At 41.7% G+C, this 22,068-nt stretch overlaps 1 protein-coding gene across 3 annotated transcripts in view; it reads left to right on the forward strand.

The window, feature by feature from the left end:
- Positions 1 to 485: 485 nt before the first annotated feature.
- The window catches only part of CMTR1 (cap methyltransferase 1), a gene marked incomplete at its 5' end in the record, with an annotated part of 54,649 nt that continues 33,066 nt past the window's right edge, over positions 486 to 22,068 (forward strand). For 2 of the 3 annotated variants that reach the window (XM_081293638.1, XM_081293639.1), the window contains 8 exons: positions 486 to 670; positions 2,884 to 3,018; positions 12,770 to 12,921; positions 14,415 to 14,573; positions 17,791 to 17,883; positions 19,546 to 19,617; positions 20,726 to 20,820; positions 20,936 to 21,008. In XM_081293638.1, the coding sequence (XP_081149764.1) occupies positions 2,889 to 3,018; positions 12,770 to 12,921; positions 14,415 to 14,573; positions 17,791 to 17,883; positions 19,546 to 19,617; positions 20,726 to 20,820; positions 20,936 to 21,008 (774 nt within the window). Of the gene's footprint in view, positions 671 to 2,873; positions 3,019 to 12,769; positions 12,922 to 14,414; positions 14,574 to 17,790; positions 17,884 to 19,545; positions 19,618 to 20,725; positions 20,821 to 20,935; positions 21,009 to 22,068 lie in introns of those variants that run through there. The other variant, XM_081293637.1, reaches the window with a different exon arrangement.

Here is a 22,068-nt window from a genome sequence, read left to right on the forward strand (position 1 = left end):
AGGCTATAGGCAGCATTCCTTCTCTCCTCCTCCACCCCCACTTCGGTGCTGGGGATCAGACCAGGGCCTCACGAATGCTACGCAAGTACCCAAGTGGCCTACACCCCAGCCCACTGCCCTTCCTTCAACATCTGTTGAATGTGTCTCATACTCTGTTGGGGACACAGCAGAGAACAGGAACACTGGGTTCTTGCCCTCAACCACTCTACAGCCTTCTGACTTTGCTCTTAATCTGTGAAGATGATAATGAGATTAGGAGAGATTAGGAGAGATTAAGAAACGTGCAGTCCCCCTCCGACACCCTTATTCTTGCTTTGGTTTCTCTCCCGGCCCTCCCCGGGCTGTTCTCCTGCGCAGGCGCCCTGCACCCAGGCTGGGGGCGGGGCGGGGCGGGCCAGAACCACAGCGGCCTTTCGCAAGGCCAAGAAGGGGCCTGTTGGGGGGCGGGGCCGGTTGTCCCGTGACGTCATTAAGCTGCGCGGCTCGCAGGGCGGGACCCGAGCGCGACCGCGCGGCCGGCGGACCTGGGCTGGCTTGTGGGGAAACGAAACTGAGGGAGGAGGTGGAGGCTCTGGCTGTGGCAGGTCCAGGCCCAGCGGCGGCGGCGGCGGCGATACGTCGGCCTGATCCCCGCTCTCCGCTCCCTGGCAGCTCGCCCTCTCCCCTCTGCGTGAGTGCGGACGCGCGGCCCGGGGGGAGCGAGCGGGCGGGCGCGCGGGCTCAGCATCCTTTTCCCTCCACTGCCGCCTCGGCCCCCACCCGCGGTTGTGACTCTCAGCCTTCTGGCCGCTTCTCTCTCCTCCCCCTTCCCCTCCTCCCCAGCAACCTCCTGGAGCCCGAGCTGCCACTGACACAAGTCTCTGCGCACATATTTACACACTCAACGTTATCTTCAAATGGAAGGACTGGCCTGGGGAGACGGGAGCTCAGCTCTTCCTCCGTGAATAGGGGTGGCAGTGCGAGACCGAGGCCCAGGGAGACAAGACCACAGGGGGGATTTGAAGCCCTTCGGTGGGGGAGGCCGCAGGGAGAAGCAAGTCTCCTGCATCCAGTTGGAAGTTCCTGACCAGAGCACATTTTTCAAGTGTAGATCATTTGAACTGGGCACTGGTTAGATATGTAGCCTTCTCCTTTTGGGCCTCAGTCTTTAACAGTGGAAAACGAAAGGGTTGGATTAGGTGACTTGGAAGGCCCAAATCTAAGGTGATGTGATTTGAGGAGTACCATCAGCCTCTGCCACCTTTCACACAGTTTCCTCTCTTTCCTGCGCCTACCCCAACACAGCACACCCAGTTTCCCGTGCTTCCGAGTCTTTTTGCCTTTGCTGCAGCTAGTAGCAGGCCCTGTGATGGGCTTTCCTGTAGCTCACCTTGTGGGTCTTTGTAGAAGGCTGAAAGAGTGGTTTAAAATGAAACGTGTCACAGCCTGGGCTTGCTTTCTGTTTGTTCAGGCTGCTGTTCTTGTTTCCCCAGGCTAGGCTCTGTCTATGCCAGTTAAAAGGCTGCCTCCTTAGGAAAGATGTGATTATTCATTGGGTTGATTGGCTTATCCTTGAGCTGAAGAGAAGGGAAACATTATCCAGGGTTTAGTGAGGTTGCTGGGTGAAGTTGCTGGGTTCAGTGGCATTTGTGGCATTTCATTGCTTTCTTGCTGTGGTCACTGTGACCCATGCTGTAAGTCCAGTCTTGTACCCCTGCAGCTTCCCTTTCCCAAAGATTGCAGCCCCACTCGTCATCTACCCGGTTTGTTTCTGTTTTGAGTTCTTTCTCATTTCCAAGTTCAACCAGTTAATTGTTTGTAACTCAGACTGTATTCGCTACTTTTCCTTAAGATATCAGGGTTTCACAAGCACTTCATTCAATCCCATTTTCCCCCTCATGCTTACCTCTCATGTACCCATGGGCATGGAAGATGGTGACATGGAGCTGCTTCTTTCCATACTTTTTTTTTTTTTTTTTTTTTGTGGAGATGGGTTCCTATTTTTAAAGTTACAATTTTTGTATCTCACTCCAATGATATAGCTACCTCCAGTCTCATTATCTTTCCCACTCTTGTGTTTCCTCCATTGTAAGACAATCATTGCTCCCACTCCTTACTTTGGTTAAAATTTTTCCCAGTTTTTGCTGGGCACGTTGGCGCACGCTTGTAATCCCAGCAGCTTGGGAGGCTGAGACAGGAGGATCAAGAGTTTGAAGACAGCCTCAGCAACAGTGAGGCACCAAGCAACTCAAGTAAACCTTGTCTCTAAATAAAATACAAAATAGGGCTGGGGATTGGCTTAGTGGTTGAGTGCCTCTGAGTTCAATCCCTGGTACCAAATAAATAAATAAATAAAAAATAATAAAAAAATTTCCTAGTTCTTTCATTTTTTAAACATTATGAAATAAACCAAAACCCAGTATTTGTATCATGCTATATAATCATAATTATTTTGGTGAAATAATAATTATTATGAAATAACCATTCTGGGATGGTCCCTTCATCTTGGAATTTTGGTTGATATTTAGTTATAATTCATTTCCAGTGTACATAGCCAATGTTGTATCAGAAGTATAGAATAACAGTTGCCCAAGGCCTTTTCCCCCCTATGTCTTATGGAGTTTATTCATGTCTTTTTGGTATCTGACACCAGTGGTTCAGGGACCTATGCATCTGTGAGCACCACATTTTTCAGTAAAACTAATAGCTATTATTGAAAACCAGAGCTTGGCTAGCATCCTTCCTAGACTGCATTCTGAGGAAGAAGCTATTCAAGTGCTGGCACTGAAGGATATTTGAAGTTGCCAAATCTCATCTCATTGATGATTTATACTTTGGAATCCTTGCTCTGATCCCACTGGCTCTAACCCAAGGGCAGCTGACTGTCTGTATTTATGGTTGCAGTAACAATGAAGAGAACTCTCCCAGAATGCAATGCCCCCATCAAGAAACAGAAAAAAAGAGTTGCAGAGCTTGCCCTGAACCTCAGCTCTACATCAGACGATGAACCTCCCTCCTCTGTCAATCATGCAGCAAAAGGTATGCTTGCCTGTATGGTCTGAGGCCACTGGCCATCTGGTTATTTGAATCTCTGGTGCTTGGATTCAGCAGAATATAGTCCAACATCCTTTGGGGAAAAATAAGCAAATTCTACAGAAAGATGTTGGCCATGGAGTCTTTTCCATTCTGCCATTCTTCTACTAAAAGAAGTTAAACTTGTTTTAAATTAAAAATTGGATTTTTTTTTCCCCCAGAAGTTCCTTAGTTTTGATGCTGGTCCTTCAGTAGGTGGCACTCTTTTGCTACTTTAAACCAGTTAGAAGTGGTGAGCAGATCCTGGGGTTCTTGTAGAGGAGGAGGGCTCTTTGGTGCAGTCGTTCTGGTCTAATTCTCAGGCTTTTGCACATAGTTCTCAATTCCTTCAGCAGTTGCAGGCAGAGGCACCCAGTGATAGTGGAACATCAGTGTATTTGACATTAAGCTCAAAGGATTTCACAGGTCTGGTTGAAATTATCATTTTTTTTTTTTTTTGCCTGCTTTTAAGGGTTATAGACATTAACAGTTCCCACAGATGCTGTCTGAGAAATTATAAAGTGTCTAGGAGTTTGCTTCAAATACCAGGCAATTAGAAGCAGCTAATTCACATTAATTTTGACTTGCCAGCTGTATTTGTTTTTTAAGACTGCTGTGACAAAGCATCACACACTAGGGTTGCTTAAAGAAACAAATTTATTTTCCCACATTTCTGGAAACTAGACATCAAATCAAACTAGGTGTCAACAGGGCCACAAGATCCCTTGGAATGGTCTTGGGAAGACTCTTTTTCCATCTTGTTTTTGATGGTCGTTGGCAACCCTTGGTGTTTCTTAGTTTGGGTGGCAGCTTAATTCCAGTCTCTGCCTTTACCTTCCTTCTGTATCTGTGTACAAATTTCCCTCCTCCTCCTTCCTTTTTTTTTTTTTTTTTTTTAAGGTACTAGGGATTGAACTCAAGGACACTCTTATCACTGAGCTATCTCCCCAACCCTTTTTTATTTTTTTGAGACAAGGTGTAAGTTGCTGAGTCTGGCCTCAAATTTTGACATAAAGCTCAAAGGGGGGCTGGGGATGTGGCTCAAGCGGTAGCGCGCTCGCCTGGCATGCGTGCGGCCCGGGTTCGATCCTCAGCACCACATACCAACAAAGATGTTGTGTCCGCCGAGAACTAAAAAAAAAAAATAAATATTAAAAATTCTCTCTCTCTCTCTCTCTCTCTCTCTCTCTCTCTCTCTGAAAAAAAAAAAGAAAAAAAAAGCTCAAAGGATTTCACAGGTCTGGTTGAAATTATCATTTTCCTTTGCCTGCTTTTCAGGGTTGTAGACATTAACAGTGTCCACAGATGCTGTCTGAGAAATCATAAAGTGTCTAGGAATTTGCTTCAAATACCAGGTGTCCTGCCTTAGTCTCCTGGGTAGATGGGAATATAGGTGTATGCTGTGCAGGCAAATTTCCCTCTTCTTCTCCTTTTCCTTTTCCTCCTCCTCTTCCTCCTCCTTTTTTTTTTTTTTTTAATTTCCCTCTTCTTATAAATCAGTTATTGGATTAGGACCCACCCTCATCTAGAATTATTTCATCTTAACTTATTGCATCTGCAGAGGCCCTGTTTCCAAATAAGTCACATTCACAGGCTCCAGGTGACACAATTTTGGGGAAGGATACTCTGTTCAACCCAGTACACCAGCAGGCTTGTGTTTTTTTATCCTTTGTTGGATCACTGACAAACTGGAATGAAACTTGGTAACAGACTGGTGACTGAGAGGGTGGGAAATAGTTTATTCACAAGTGTAAGCTTATTGAAGGGCAGTTACTTATCAGCTGTTACTGGGGAGCTAGTTCAGAGAAAGGCTTGACAGGTGGTACTGCTCATGGAACATTTGGTGCAGCTATGGTCCAGGTTGGATAAGAGACTCTTACAGGCCTTGAGTGTGGAGGTGCGTGCCTGTCCGAGGTTTTATTCACAGTGGAGCTGGATATTGTAGTGCATGTCTGTAGTCCTGGCTACTTTCAGAGGCTGAGGCAGAAGGATCACTTGAGCTTGTGATCTCAAAACCTATTTTAAAAAAAGAGGTAATGGTGGATTCCAAGCTGGGTGAGAAAATCTGTATGTAATTGGTGCTCCTAAGTGGGAAGACAAAAGCATATTGAGGACATTATTTTTAGGAACTATTAAGGAAAGGGGATTTTGCTTCCTATCTGGGATTTGAGCAGTTTGGTGAAGGTAGGGCTCTGTGGAATTGGGAGAGAGCCCACAAGGGAAAAAGGGATAGCATGTCTGGGGAATAAATGATATTCAGGTAGTGTATGTGTCTAGTTCTAAGTGACTCTTGGGAGACATTTGCTCTCAAGTAACATCCTTGAAGTAAGGAAAGAACTTTCAGGTAAAGTAAGGTGAGTATGTAATGTTAAAAATCCTTTAAGGCAACTTGTCTACCAGTCTGATTTAAATTTTAAGCCTGTAAGAAATGTGACTGTGAATTAAGAACTGCCCCCCCCCCCACGCCCTGGCCCCACCCCCCACGCCCTGGCCCCACCATACACATACATATTCCCTTTAATTTTATCAAATAGCTTTAACCTTTTCTGGAATTGGCATCATGTGACTCAGTCAGGATTGCCTATTGCTTTTATGTGTTCAGAATGGAAATTCAGAGGTGGCCAGTTCATTGTATGTATCTGACCAAAGGCCACCTGGTCTTTTTCATTTGCAGAAAGTGAGACAGGAGGCAGAGGCAGATTTCCCCAGGTTAACTTTCATTAAGTAAGAGGAGCTCCACATTGACACAAAAACTTAGGACTAGGAAGGGAGGGAAAAGGGAGGTACTGGAGAATGAATTTAATCAAGTTATTGTATGTAAGAATCTGTCACAATGAATCCCACTATTCTGCACCAACAAGGTGTGTGTGTGTGTGTGTGTGTGTGTGTGTGTGTGTTTAGCACTAGAGTTAGCAAAATTGCTGTCTTTATTCCCTTCTCTGCCATGCCTGGCCTAAAGTGAATGCTAAGTAAATATTTACTGAATATAATTGATGAAAGGTAAAAAGAGTGGTTATTTTAAGCTTTTTCAAGAAGCTTAAAATTCTTCACATCTTTGATTTTGCCTATCTCTCCTCCAGTTTGCAGATCATTTCTCTAAGCGCTTTGCATTTATGTCATCTGTGTTCTATATCAGCTCCTTCTAGGAGTCCTTGGGGAGTGTGCTGTCTCACCAGAAATTACCTATATGCTGAGATGCAGGTGTGGCTTTTCTATTCAAGTCATTGATTAAAGCAGGGGCATTTCCGTTTCCTCCATCCAATTCTGCCTGCACACACTATTCAAATAGATGATCAAAAAATGTTCCTTAGGGAGGACAATTAGAAAAACAAAAAACTAGTATTTACTATTTCTGTCCATCTGGGCCTTGTTTTTTCTTCCTTTGCTAGATCAATGTGATCATTAATCATTAATGATGAGTAGGTCTATTAGTTTAATCAGTGTGTTTGTTTTTCATTATTCACAAGTTAGTTGTGTTACCAACTCAGGAACTTGACATTTGGCTAGTGTAAAGAAAAAGAAGGTTGATGTTGTCATGGGCACGGTGGCATAGAGTTCTTTTGAGTATTCTAAGAGGAGTTTGAAGGCATTTTCAAGTGTAAATAAATTGGAAATTTGCAGTCAAATAACCTTTGAAGTAAGGGGAGGCCAATGAGGCCATTGTGTTCTTTTTGTTTGTTTCTCACAAACTGGAGAAACTGTGGTCTTGAGCCCAAGAAAATTTCCTTCTGTCCTTAGCTGTGCATCTAGTGTGGGCTCCTAGTTCTTGTTTTTTTTTTTTTTTTTTTTTTTTAATAATTTTGGAGATAGCATCTCACTAAGTTGCTGAAGGTCTTGGTAAGTTGTTGAGGCTGGCTTTGAACTCGCAATCCTCCTGCCTCAGCCTCCCAAGCTGCTGGGCTCCCAGCGGGCTCCTGGTTCTCTTGCAGCAAGTTCTTATGGAAGTTGCAAATCTCCTTCACCAACACCACATTAAAAGTACCTTCCCCTCTGCCAGGTTTAATTCTTTCCTAAATAGGCTGTTTGCCCTGAGACACCATTGCTTTCCTGTCAGACCAGATTCATGACCTTAATCAAAAACTTCCTTTATCGGTATCTGTTTAAATTGCTCTAATGAGTTACCATTTATTTGGAATGAAGGAGAAATTGAGTCTTTAAACAGGAATGACTGTATTCTTCAGCAATTGTTAGGCAGGGTGTTTATTAAAATTCATAATTTATTCTTCTATATCTGTATGCTGCTCACCTTGGCCACTAGTGCTTGGAGCTACGTTGTCATTTTTAATCGTGGCATGTTTGCCCTACTCCTCTATCACCATGTGAACAATTGTGCCAACAGCTGGGAAACCTCTGGTTCCTCTGTAAAGTGAACATTTCTTCTCTAAAATGACTTAATAATGATTTCTATCAGGTAGAGAAGAAATCTTAAATGAAAACGCTAAATAATGTTTTGGGCTCTGGTAGGTTTTAGAAAGGGAACTCCTGGGGAGGTAAATGGAAATGTCACCCAGCTTTGGCAAGTTCTTAATGAAACTAATGATTTTAATAGACTGACCTTATTATTCCTTTTAATTTATGTCCTCATTACAAAATTGTCAGCTCAGTGCTGCTAAATTCTTTCCAATCTTGGGAAGGCAAACCTCTTGAATTCCTACTGAAGCTATGAGAGTTGTTTCCTTTTCATCTGAAGAGAGTGGTCCCAAAAGCCCAGGGGTAAAAATAAATAGTGACTGTGGCAGTCTGTGGAAATTAGGGCTAATCTACAGACTTTCTCTTAAATCATGTCAACCTACTAACTGGATTTGTTGTTGTCACTTGTTTTGGTTTGCGGTACTGTAGATTGAACCCAGGGCCAACGTACGTGTTAGGTATACGCTCACCCACTAAGCTACATCCCCAGCCCTAAATGCTGGTTTTTATATGTCACGTGAATAAAAGAGAAATAAGGTTTATTTTCTTTTCCAGCACACTTCTTGATCTCACAGGGAATTACCTAGTAGGGGATGTTTTAGCTGTCTTCATCCTCACTCTGAGAACCTGGAAAGGACAGTGTACAATAACTAGCACCTTGGGAGGGGGAATGGTGTAGAAAGATCTTGTGCCAGAGTATGATGCTGGAATTTTCCAACCAGAGTCACCACTGATTTGCCTAGTGAGCCTTTCATTCAAATTTGGTTCTGTTTTTTTTTTTTTTTTTTGCTCAAAGATTTATGAAGATAAAAGAAAATGAGATCTCTTTCAGAGATTCAAAAGTGGCAGAAATCTTGTGTACCCAGGGATGGAATTAAAACCATTCCATTGTTCATTGTTGGCTCCTCAAGCAAATTTTAACAGCCTGGTGACTTCCTTGAGCTAGACCAAGGCATGCTCTCCATAGAGAAGGATACCAAGTTTTTCAGCCTTTTCATAGTTAGGTGTATGAATGTCTATATAGTTGGTGAAACGATAAGAACTGATTTAACATTGTAGCTTCTGATGAGTCAGGACTTTGGATCCCTGGGCTGCCCCAAAGCAACTTCAGGGCTGTACTCAGGGAGCTGTCCACATTGCTGGTACCATCTCTTTCTGTACTAAGCAGTGCAGGTTGAAGCCACAGAAGCAACTGAGAGAATTGAATCTGAACCTTTGGGAGCACAGTTCTTTAGCATGTGGGCACATTTTGCAGACTGCATCTCTCTCCTTACATGGGAGATAATGGATGACTGGCATAGGGATAGTCTTGAGCCCCTGATAGTCTCTGACTTGAGCCTCCCCACCCCCACCCCATGGTCTGCTGCTCTCTGAAGATTTCTGTGGAGGGAAACTAATCTTTTCCTATAACTTGGAATAGTAATTCTTTGTAGGTTTATTTTTCCCCTAATTTTTAAACTAACATATATATATATATTTAATATTTATATTTTTCGTTGTAACTGGACACAATATCTTTATTTTATTTATTTATTTTTATGTGGTGTTGAGGATCGAACCCAGGGCCTCCCATGTGCTAGGCGAGCACTCTACCGCTGAGCCACAATCCCAGCCCCAAACTAACATATTCTTGTTTCTCACAAATGCAGAAAAGTGCAAAACAGGAAATAAAAATCACCTCACTTCTCAGTTTCCATGGTTACTCATTGTTAATTTTCTGGGTCTTTCCTTCTGAGTGGCACTCTCTGACATATGCTACATTGGTCCATGTAAGCAAGACAGCTCCTTATTAAGAGAATTGGATCTAACTTAACAGGAAGGGGCAGATTTGTGCCTCTTACATAGGAACATTCTCAACCAAAATTCCAACTTGCTAACTGATTAGAAGCCAGAAGTTTGGTTTTGGATTTATTCTGATTCCCTTTCCCACATTCACCTGCTTTTTCTTTCTTTTGCAAAATGTTTTTTTTTTTTTTTTTTTGGTGGGAAGTACTGGGGATTAAACCCAGGGGTGCTTAATCACCAGGTTTCATCTCTAGACCATAAAATGTTGTATTCTTTAACAAAATGCATATTTATATTAGCTATTTGATTTTTTAGGTTGTCTGATAGTTGTTACTTTTGCATAGTACTCTGTTGTGTATAGCATGGACATTTTATAGAATAGGTCTTAAACCAAAGTAACTGTTGGTGTATTAAACAGTATCAGTATTCTGAGCTCTGACATATAGTTCAGCCTTCTGGGACCTAAATCATTGCTCAAGAAGGGCTCCGTTTGCTGGTAGGATATAGATCCTCCATCCTCATTCTTAAACTTTTGAAGCCTGAACATTTGCACTACTTGTACAATGTACAATAAAATATCTTAAGGAATCATACACTCTGTAGGTCCTCAGGAAGGGTGACACCTGGCTGATAAACCTTTAAATCCACTATGATAGACTTCTTATTAATTTCTATCAAATGAAAAGCCTCAGTCCAGATGTTGGGGTTATAAAGTTGATTTTGACGAAATTCCTGCTCTCTAGGAGTGACCCTGTTCAGTGGGGGTGGCATGTGGCAAATGATAACTGTCTCTAAGGCAACATGTTGAGTGCTTTGATGATGGTGGGAGTATCAGTGTCACTGGGGCATAGTAGAAGGGAAAATCATTTAAGCTTGGGGCCCTGGGAAAGGCTTGTCATCCCTCAGCAAGTTTGTGTTCTAGCTGGGAAATAAATGGATCAGTACAAGTAGGCTTTAGAATCATGAAGTAATGATCAGGTGAGGAATACCTGAATAGTGACTATTTCAGTTTTATACAGAATTGTTTTAACCAATTAAAAAAACAGTTGTTTTACATGGCTTCCCTCCACACCGTCCCTCAGAATCTTCCACAAGCAGCCAAGCTTTGAATCAAAATCTTTTCTCAGCAACTTCCCTTCTCCCTCAAAGGAATTGTGCCTCATTGCTCAGTTTTTTCATATTCATTTTAAATTTTAATAGGTAATATATTCACATGGTTCATAATTCAAAAATATAAAAAGATACCCAGTATAAACTCTTGGTGATATGATTGTAAATCAAATTTATTTTCTTTGCTTTCACTTGTTCTAAGTAATAATTTTTTTTATTCTGTCTCCATGCCCTAACCCCTGCATGTGTGCATAATCACACTTTTATTGGTATTGTATCTCTTTCCTTCCAAAGCTCAATTATAATACAATTACAAGAAATATAAATATATAGTTGTATTTTCCCTCTGTATTACACAAAAGTTCAGGAGGCTGTACTTGTGCATGTGGCTTTGCTCTTCTGTTATTTCTATAGCAGTGTGTCTTGGTGATCTGTTTCCATGCATCAGCAGGTGTTCTCAGGCTTTCTTGTTTCTTGGCACTCTTAGTGTTGCACTTTTGTTTTTACCATGTCCCTAGGTCAAAATAAATACCTGTGAGGCATGGTGGCAAATGCCTGAAATCCTAGCAGCTCTGGAGGCTGAGGCAGGAGGATTGTGAGTTCAAGGCCAACCTCAGGAACCTAGCAAGGCACTTAGTAACTCAGGGAGACTCTTCCTCTAAATAAAATATGAAAAAGGACTGGGGATGTGGTTCAGTGGTTAAATCCCCTGGATTCAATCTCTGGTACAAAAACAAAAACAAAAACAAAAACAAAAAAACAGCCTAACAATTCAGGTTATTAAGTATTTATTGAACTCTAAGTAACAAGCTTTTATCTTATTTTATATTTTGTTACTTGGGGATTGAACCCCAGGGTGTGCTACCACTGAGCTACATCCCAAACCCTTTTTATTTTTCATTTTGAGCCAGGATCTCCTTAGGTTGTTTAGGGCCTCAACTAAGTTGCTGAGGATGGCCTCAAATTTGTGATGCTCCTGCCTCAGCCTCTGGAGTTGATGGAATTCCAGGCATGTGGCACCAAGCTTGGCTAGTAAAAAGACTTTATATCCTAACAACAATAAAAACACTTGAAATTCACATAAATTGAAAAATATTTTCATTTTATCTTTAAATAACCACAATTACTTATTAATGAGATATAGGCATTGTACGACTTCTCTACCCCTGGATTCTGGTTGAATGTTACCACTTTCATTTCCTGTTCGGCGTTATCCCCTGGTTTGTAATTTATATCATTTTCAGTGGGGGGTTATATAGAAATTGTTGACCAAACTTTTAAGAAATAGTCTATTTCCAAATTCAGGCAGATTTGAGAGACTCCTTGAATAAAATTACACTGGGTTAATAGATTCATAGGTCTGCATAAGGGAGGGAAAGAGATAGTGGAGTTATTGTCCATATGGAGGTAGCTCAGCACTTCTTGTAGCTGCAAAGGTGCTCCTTCCTTGAAGTTCTTTAACAAAGTTGTTGATGGTGAAGATGATGGTTTGGCTCCCTCAGGCTGCTGGCTCCCTCCTGGAACTGTGCCTCTGCTACTCTCTACCTAAGTTGGTGGTTTCACCAGAGCTTCTTTTCCTGTTTTTCTTTCCTTTCTCTTTTTCCTTCCTTCTTTCCTCTTTTTCCCCTCACTTGTTGCTTCTGTTCTGGTTCTTCCCCGATTTCTCTCCCTGTGAGCCAGCTTTTCTTCAGAGCTGCAGTGTGGGCACCCCCTTTTTGATATATATATATCTCATGTATATGTGTATATATATATATATATGTATTTATTATCTGTAGGCAGACACAATACCTTTATTTTATTTATTTATTTTTGTGTGGTGCTGAGGATGGAACCCAGTGCCTTACATGTGCTAGGTAAGCGCTCTGCCACTGAGCAACAACCGCAGCCCATGAACCCTCTCTCCTACCAATAAGTTTGAAGGACTGTGCAAGCAAGGAGTACTAGCTAGAAGATTAAACAATTAGAAACTGGTAGTCTGCTGATGGAATCTTTGGAAATGGAACCAGGCATCAGTCTTTGTAGAAATTGATGTTTAAATAAACAGTAGCAGTAGAAATAAAGTATCGTTAGTCAATATACTTTGTATTTGACAGTATGCTTTCACATGTTTTTTCATTTAATCTTTAAACAACCAGTGAGTTAGATGTTACCATCCCAGTTTTTTAGTGGGGGAAATTTAAAGGGTGGGGAACTATTATTTTTGAGCTCCCATTGTGTCAAGTACCCTAGAAACTTTCAGTGACTTTCCCATGATTATAGAACTAGTGAGAGGTAGAAAACACATTGTCATTAAATGAACCTCCTGTATGCAGTGCATGTATGGAATACTTCTTGAATGAATGAAGTTTGGACTTGTAGAGGCTATTTTGTGACATAAACTTACCTCAAAATTTCTCTTTTTCTTTTCCAGCATCTTCTACAAGCCTAAGTGAGTCTGACAGTGAGACAGAGGGGAAGCCGCGTAGCTCTGACTGTTTTGATGATGCATTCAAAGCAGACTCTCTGGTGGAGGGAACATCTTCTCGTTACTCCATGTATAACAGTGTCTCCCAGAAGCTTATGGTATGTCACTGCTTGGGTTGAATTTCTAAAGCTGCCCCAACAGAGTGAGAGAAGGGCAGTTTGTATTTGTATGACAAAAAGAAAAGCTAGGGCATGGATTTTTTTCCTCTCTTTTCCAGCCACTGAAATTTGACAGAGTGTGGCCTCCTTTTCTATAGAAGTATCTGTCACATTGGAATAATCTATGGAAAGTGACTGCATAGGCCTATTTCCTCCTGTTCTATCCAGAACTGGTTCACCTTTTGGTATCCTTACTAATGAATTCTTACTATAAGCATGTGTGAATATACTTGCCTAAAAATGATGTGTGTCAGTGGATAAAGACTTCATGCTAGGAATTTTTGTTCTATTGAGTAATCTCAGAAGAAATGACTAAACTCTTTTTTAGTCCCAAAATAAATGGGAGTAGTATGGTGTTTTTTTTCCAAAGAAGGCCCAATTCCTTTTCCCAATTTTTATACTCATTGATATATCACAAGAAGAAAGGTGAATAGGGAGAGTGCTTACTTTCCTCACCAAAATTTAATATATATGTTCAAAGGTTATAGAGTTCAAGTTTCCCACCTGACTAACTTCAGGAATATCATAGTTGACTCCTCTATTTCCTGTTGGATTCCCTTAAGAATGAGAAATGCCCCTGCTGAAGTCATAGATCAGGATATTCGTTTGGGGGCCTTAAGCTTTGGGGGAGGGAAGATTAGGGAGACTTGTGACAGCCAGCTCTCTGAGGGGCGGGGGCGGGGGTGAGGAAGATTTGTGTCTACTGTAGGGATTCCATCCAGGTCTTGAGCAGGTGCTTTCAACAAGAATATAGATCTCCAGGGGGAATTTCTCTGGACCAGAGTTCTTTTATCAGGTAAGGGATTTGAGATTTGGGTTTTTTTTCTTTGGGATGTATTCCTAGACCCAGGAACTGTAGAGTATAGGGTAAACTTACAGACAGTTGTGACATTTGAAAAAGCATTTCTGTCCCAGGACCTTCCATACCAGAATTTCACCTGAAGTGAGTTTAATCTCTTGATTAAATGGGCTCCTACAAGAGCTCATTATTCTTGCAGAGTAAGACTGTTTGACTGGCTAAGGGTCAGGCAGAAGTTACTGCTCAGAGCTGTCCCATTTTAAATTATGTTCTCTTTATCAACTCTACTCTGGATCTTTTCACTTAATCAGACAAATTAGCTGGAAGGATAAGTTGTGCAAATGTCCAGTGAGATTCATTATGTACTCTTAGTGCTTTTAATTATAGCTATGTGGTCCCTTCTCATTTATCCAACTTCTAGTTGCCACAGACCTTTACCTTCAGAATAGACAGTCACTGGACCCATGGTTACTGCAGTTATTTATTTATGCTTCTTTTCTTCATTAGACTAGAAGGCAGAATTTAGGCCTTAATCATCTCTATTTCTCAGGGCTTAACACAGTGTCTGGCATATGATAGGGGCTAAATAAATGTCTGTTGTATTGAATTAATTGTGCTCTCTTTTCTTTTTCAGGCCAAAATGGGCTTCAAGGAAGGTGAAGGATTGGGAAAATACAGCCAAGGTCGGAAGGACATTGTTGAGGCTTCTAATCAGAAAGGTCGAAGAGGCTTGGGTCTGACCCTGAGGGGCTTTGATCAGGAGCTGAATGTGGACTGGCGAGACGAACCAGAGGTAACTAGTGAGGGAAGGAGGAAACCTTGTGGTTTTGGATGTGTGGCTTTGTGAGACCATATTAATAAACAGAAATCTATAGTGGCAGTGTAAGCAGGGTGGTTAGAGGGGGTTAGTTTCTTACATGGGAGGGACTGGGGATGTCCAGAATGGAAAGTAGAAGACTGGGCAAGGATATTGATTTGTGTCTCGTTGCTTTCTAGGACTTCTAAGACCAGTAGGTAAAAGATGCTGGAAGGCAGAGTTTGGCTTCATAAAAACCTTTAGTGAATAGGTACAGCTCACCGCTAATGGAATAAGAAAGGCTGTGGACACCCTCTGTTGAAGGGATTCAAGTGGGCCAAATGAGCCCGTACTGTCCATTGTGTGACTGACTGGGATTAGGTGTCCTCTAAGATCCTTCCATCTCCACAAGTTAACAGGTGTTCGTTGGTGCCATATTGCTTTTCTACTGTGAGCTTAATCTGTTGTCTTAAGTACCAGTTTGTTGTGAGACAAAAAGAGACTCTTATTATCTCTTTTCATGGTACAGATAACATTGAGATTTTTTAATTTTCATTTATTGATATCCTATTTTATTCCACAAAGGATTTGAAGTAAGTTTAACAAAATTACCTAAAAACATGATGAGATATCACCATTGCAGAGATGAGATTAGAGAAAACAGAATACAAATGTCTAGCATTTCTATATAGTTGGTGTGATTGAGCTTTAGCTGGGGCTCTGAACTAGCTGGAAAACTGCTATATTGTTTTGTCTCCCTGATTTTTTTTTTTTTACATTTTAATTTTTAGTTGTAGTTGGCCATAATACCTTTATTGTATTTATTTACATGTGGTGCTGAGGATTGAACCCAGGGCCGCCACATGTACTAGGCAAGCGCTCTACCACTGAGCCACAACCCCACCCCTGTCTCTCTGATTTTTGTCTCCAGTTCAGGAAAGGATGTGAACCTGCTCATGATGAAAGCCTAATAAAGCTTCAGAGTGAAATTTTGACAAGCCAGGAACTAATAGGTTCTGGGGTGGTCTTTCTATGTTTCCTTGTAGTTATGATGCTGTGTAGCAGAATAGCAGAGGAGACAGTGCAGAATAGGTGGGAGGCGAGAATTCTACCACTGAATCACCAGTGCCTCCTTGAAAAAGTGCCTCCTTGAAAAAGACTATGATGGGTAGGTTACTAGATAGAGGCTTTTGCATGAGAAATACCTAGTGCTTTCCAAGAAGTTTTTATTTGTGTGTAAACAAGTACACAGTTTTGATCCTTTCAGTGGCACAGAATTTAAGTGAACTTTGTTAAACTAGAAATCTGAAATTTGCTTGTAAGATCTCTGTTTTTAATTGAGATAAGCTATTGAAATTCCTTTTTGGGGTGAGACTTTCCCAATTCTCATTTGCCATTATTCAGTTTTTGTCTTAGAAAACATGCCTGATAAATAAGTCAGAGTTTGGCTCAACCATCAGTTGCTATCCACTTCTTCTTCTTCTTTTTTTTTTTTTTTTAGAGAGAGAGAGAATTTTAATATTTATTTTTTAGTTTTCGGCGGACACTACATCTTTGTTTGTATGTGGTGCTGAGGATCGAACCTGAGCCGCACGCATGCCAGGCGAGCGTGCTACCTCTTGAGCCACATTCCCAGTCCGCTATCCACTTCTTTAAGACAGATGAATCTGGGGGGCCTGAGGAAATGTCCAGTCCTGGGATCACTATAAGGAGAATGCTCAGTGGCTACTACAGTCCAGGAGTGTAAACTCAAGGTTTGAGCCATTGGACAAAGTCCACTTTTCAGGTAACCTTAATGTACAGACTTTCATGGAGAGATTTGAGTCTGCATTTGCTTGATAAAGGAGCATCCAAAGTATATATGAACTTTTTTCCCTAAAGTTTATAATTTAAATTTATGCCTAAAGGTGATGGATTTGACCAGGAGGAGAAACCATGTTACACTGCCAGATTCATGGACAAAAGGTTTCAGTAATTTTTCTTTTCTACTTTTTCTGTTGATGGCAGTTCGCTTGCCCTCAAGACCTTGCATTGTGATACCATTTTATGGCTTTCAGAGCATGTAATATTACCTTTAATCACATTGCTTCAATTTGCAATGGTGAATCTCTTTTCCACACTTGCTTGGGAGGCAATCTGTGAAGCTGCCATGCAGGTTAGCCACCTGGTTAGGTTTTATAATCCATGTTTCTCGAGCCCAATGGTACTTAGTTTTGGATGCACAGTAGAATCATCTGGGGACTTTTAAAAACATATATCCAGTCCCCATCTCAGATCAACAGAATCATGTACTCTGAAACTAGGGCCTGTACATCAGAAATTTTATTGAAAAGCCTTGCAGGAGATCCTAATGTACAGTTAGAGTGAGAACCACTGTCTTTGGCTGTTAGGGAAAGTCATTGAAAATTAAGAGGAAGCAGCCATCAGAGGTGTCAGCTTCTGCTGTATTGGAATCATTGAGAGAGGAACAAATAACCAGTTTCTGGGTAAAATAAGCAGTTTTGGGGTTATTTTGTGAATAAGACTGTGAAAGCATCAGGAGGTGAGACTCATTGCCACTGTCTTCTTGATGAAATTAACTCCATAACTACGTGTGTGTGTGTGTGTGTGTGTGTGTATAAATAAGTAAAGGCTGAGGCCTTTTCATAAATGTGTGTGTGTGTATGTGTGTGTATGAAGGCTGAGGCAGGAGGATGACAAGTTCGAGAATAGTCTCAGCAATTTAGTGAGATCCTGTCTCAAAAAAAAAAAAGGACTATGGATGTGGCTGAGTGGTTAAATGCCCCTGCGTTCAATCCTCAGTACAAAAAAAAATGTATCTGTGTCTATATATCACATATGTTACAAACACCTGTTGACTTCTCTGTCCTCACCACTCTAATTTTAAACCCCTTTGGTCAAGGGCCTGTCTTAAGTCTGTATTCTGAGGAATACATAGTAGGTACTCATCAAATGATATTGGAACAAATTAAAGAAACCTTGAAGATTTGGGAAGTTTCTAGAGATTCAAAACAGAACCAGAGATGGCCTTCAGAAGTTGAACTTCAAAATTTTGGTTTTCCCTTCTCATGTCTGACCACTGCATTTGGCTTCAGCAGCTTGGAGCCTTCTCAGTCTGAGTCCCTCTGGATTGTTTTGGGGAAGTCTTGGAGACTTGGGGTGGAGCCCCAAGGATCTGTCTTACCCGACTTATTTGCCTCTCTTTTGTTCATAGCCCAGTGCCTGTGAGCAGGTGTCATGGTTCCCTGAGTGCACCACTGAAATTCCTGATACTCAAGAAATGAGTGATTGGATGGTTGTGGGAAAGGTAGGATGTCAATAAAATGTACCCTAATATCTTAGCCTCTCCTAACTTTTCTCCTTCTTGAGTCGTGTTATATGTATACTTACAATTTTAAGAAAAATTTGACCATTATGGAAGGAATAAAACTGTTAAGAGGGTTTATCGAGGGCTTTATAAATCTGCACCTTGGAGATGTAGCGGGCAGATTTTTTTTTTTCCTCCTATTCATTGAACTTAACAGGCAGACAAAATGAGTAACCTCTCTCTCTTCCTTACGGATGCCTTATGGAGTGATTTATTGTGTATTTGTATATTCTGGTCACTGCTGGGCACCATTCCAGGTAAATGAAAGATATTGTCCCTATCTTCAGAAAGTAATCATGGAATTGGTACAGGAGGAATTTCTCTAATCCTGTTCTAGAAAATCTTAAGAATAAAGTTGGCTACCAAATCAGTGTGATCTAGAGAGTTCTCTAAGTGTGGAGGCCTCTGGGGATCTCTGAGACCCTTTCAGGGAGTTCACAAGGTCAAAATTATCTTCATAATGATTTGAAAAGTTATTTGCCCCTTTACTCTCATAGATTCACAGGTGACCAGTGGAGTTTTTCAGAAACTTTGACATGTGATGTTACAATTTATTGGTGAAAAAAATGATCAAAATACAAAATCAAGGAAGAGAATTTAGCCTTCTTCTAGTAAGCCAGATGTTGAAGAGATTTACAAAACTGAAAAATAAAACTATCCTCCTTGCTAAATTTTTTTGAAATATGGTTATTTTTCATAAAATAATTTCTGTTAACATAGTTTTCTTTTACATTGAATTAAGAAGCATCAAAAATCTTAGTTTTAATTTCTATTACTAAACATTGATATCTGTGTAATTCACATAAACAAAACTCTTTGGAATCCTCAATGATTTTTTTGTTTGTTTGTTTGTTTTTGTTTGTTTTGGTACTGGGGATTGAACTCAGAGGCACTCAACTACTGAGCCACATCCCCAGCCCAATTTTGCATTTTATTTAGAGACAGGGTCTCACTGAGTTGCTTCGCGCCTCGCTTTTGCTGAGGCTGGCTTTGAACTTGTGGTCCTCCTTCCTCACCTCCCAAGCCACTGGGATTACAGGCGTGTGCCACCGTTCCCAGCTTGGAGTCCTCAATTATTTTTTAAAAATGATTTTGGGGTGCTGGGGATTGAACCCAGGACCTTGCACATGCTAGTAAGCACTGTACCCCTGAACTCCACCTGAAGCCCTGAGCCTTTATTTTCTCTAATGCTACTGGGCCAGGGGCCTGAGATCAAGCAGTTGTACTCATCTGAGAGCGAGAGGCTTCCTGGTTGAAGGACAGGCCTCTGTCACTTGGGGCACTCCCCATCCTTTTACCTATGTGCTCCAGGGGCAGGCAGCTTGCCTGTCTCCTTCCTGTTTGCTTTTCCCGGCCTCAGCATTCGTGAGTCTGGTATCCATATGGTGCTCCACTCAGAGCTCCCAGGGGACTGCTTCATCTCACAGCCATCTGGAGGACAGCCAGAGGGATTTAGGATTGTGTCTTTCTCACTCCTCAGGGATTGATGTTTCTTGGCAGGGACTCAAGCCCCTTCTTGCTCTGCTCACTTGGAACCCTAATTTCTCCATTCTCCCCCCTCAGTCACACTTGGTCATTATTTATTGTTTCTTCTCCCTGTAGAGAAAGATGATTATTGAAGACGAAACAGAGTTTTGTGGAGAAGAGCTGCTTCACAGTATGTTGCAGTGTAAGGTAAGACTTGTGGCTAGAGCCAAACATGAAAATCTTCTGTGAAGTGATTGGCCAGACTTGTCCAGTTTTCTTTTTGGTCATTTGTGGGGGGATTGAATTTAAGATTTTTCCCATAGATCAGATACGTAGCCTGGTATATATCTCCAAAATGTCTTTTTTTTTTTTTTTTCCTAGTGACTATCTTGCTGTCTCTGTGCTATCTCTGTGGTCAGTAGTTAGGAAAGAATTCACTTGACCTTAATGGATCAGTTCATTGTAATCCTGAGGAGGCCTGGTATAGCAAAAAGCTTGGGATAATTTTTAGCATCAAATAAACCTGGATTCAAACCTAATTGTACAACTCTTTTGCTTTGTGATATTGGGCCAGTTGCCTCAGCATCTTTTTTATTTCCTCATCTATAAACTGGGTAGAAAATACCTTTGTGGGTGCTTATGAGAGCTGGAGTTACGAAACAGTGGATGTGAAGCACCCAGCTCAATGCTGGCTTCCTCTGGATGCATTTTGTCCTGATTGGGAATCAGGAAGCACATGTCTGGGGTAGAATGAGGCAGGGAAACTCCAGGGAGGAAATGGGTTGAAGAGGGACAGAGGCCACACAGAGCTTATTTTTTGGCAGACATATAGGGAATATCCCCATGAGGTGACTGAGCTGCAAATGAAGTAAGGATGTCAGTTTCCAGAGAGGAGACTGCAGAGGGGAGCTAAAAGGGAGAAGGGATCTCTAGTGTAGAGTCGGTGCCCTCAAAAAACCCTGCTCTTGGTTTGTTTCCCTTCTAAGTGACCCCTAGTCACGTGAGCCTGAATATCAGCTCTTTTGGATTTGCCGTGGGGATTAGCAGTACCAAGAGGTGGTTCTACGTGTAGCCACACATACTATTTAACATGTGTCAGATGCCAGTTTCAATTTGTTTTTTTGCCCTTTACAGGTGAGGTATTTGAGGGTCAGAATAATTGAGCAACTTGTTTAGGGTCACACAATTCGTCATTTCAGAGCTAAGATTAAATGGCAGTCTATCTCCTGGAAGGCCTGAGTCAGGCACCACCACTGTCCTGTCCCAGAGGGGCCAGGATGACACTTACCTGGAGGTTTTGATTCTCTTTGGGCAGAGTGTGTTTGATGTCCTGGATGGGGAGGAGATGCGGCGAGCTCGGACCCGGGCCAATCCCTACGAGATGATCCGAGGAGTCTTCTTCCTTAACAGGTTTGCTGACCTTTCCCCTACCTCCCCTGACAGGCCCTGCTCCACCTTTCATTTGAACCTCGGTTTTTCATACATTTGGAACTGAGTTGCACTTTTCTATCTTGCTTTGTTGCAGGGCAGCGATGAAGATGGCTAACATGGATTTTGTGTTTGATCACATGTTTACAAATCCCCGGGACTCTTATGGGGTGAGAATTCATGGTGCTGGGTGGACTTAAGCTTCAGTAACTCAAAAATTGCCATTTGTTCAGTGTTAGGAGAATATTCCTGCTATGTAATACAGTCATGTTTTGCTTTGAGCTCTCCAGATACAGTCCCATAGTGCTTCTATGGTCCCAGGAGTGCCCCAGTATACCAGAAGGCTCTTAAGATCTGTTCTAGCACCAAGCTCTGTAACAGGGCCACTTTCTGCCTCTCTGAACAAGCCCTTTTCAAGAAGTGGTAGAGGGCTGGGGTTGTGACTCAATGGCAAAGCGCTTGCCTTGTACATGTGAGGCACTGAGTTTGAGCTTCAGCACCACATAAAAATAAATAAACAAAATAAAGATATTGTGTCCATGTATAACTAAAAAAATTTTAAAAAAAGAAGTGGCAGAGCAAAATGATTTTCTCCTCTGCTCCATGTCGTTTCTATGAATGTTGACGTTCTATAATGATAGAGAAACAAAAAAGGAAACCTCATTCTAGAATTCTCTTCAGAGTTTCAAAGCATTTTCCCTCAGTCCTAGAAAGTTAGTTTTCTTTGACAGTGACAGGGCCAGGAGCCAGCTGCCCCCAAACCTGTTTCTGCTTCACTTACCTGCGTTCTGCTAGACCCCCTTATTACCCATGGGCTAAAGAAACTTATTTCAAGTTCCTTAATGTTTCAGCTCTACCTGCCTAACTACTTCCGTCATGCTGTCAAAACTGGCATGCAGACCCCTCTAGCCTTTACTCATTTTTTCTCCCAGGGCTCCCTCCCCATTTTCCAGGACCAGCAGGCAGCACAAATGGGCTCTTGGAATTAGCATCTTGAGAAAATTAGGTTGATATAATGTTGATTTAATTTTCTGAGCTCCCAATGATTTCCTTTAAACCCCTGCCTGGCAGAGGAACTCTGTTAAGCTGATGGGAAGTCACAGTGTCATTTTGGGCTTTTAAATGTAAACGCCTCCAGCAGCTGGTATCTGGTTATTGTCTTTTGCTGTCATGAAAATGAAGTAGGCACCAGGATTGTACCATTCGGGTCGAGGGTGGAGATGGTAGTTA

This window comes from Spermophilus citellus (genome assembly GCF_964194105.1).
Source record: "Spermophilus citellus genome assembly, chromosome: 5".
Classification (NCBI taxonomy): domain Eukaryota; kingdom Metazoa; phylum Chordata; class Mammalia; order Rodentia; family Sciuridae; genus Spermophilus; species Spermophilus citellus.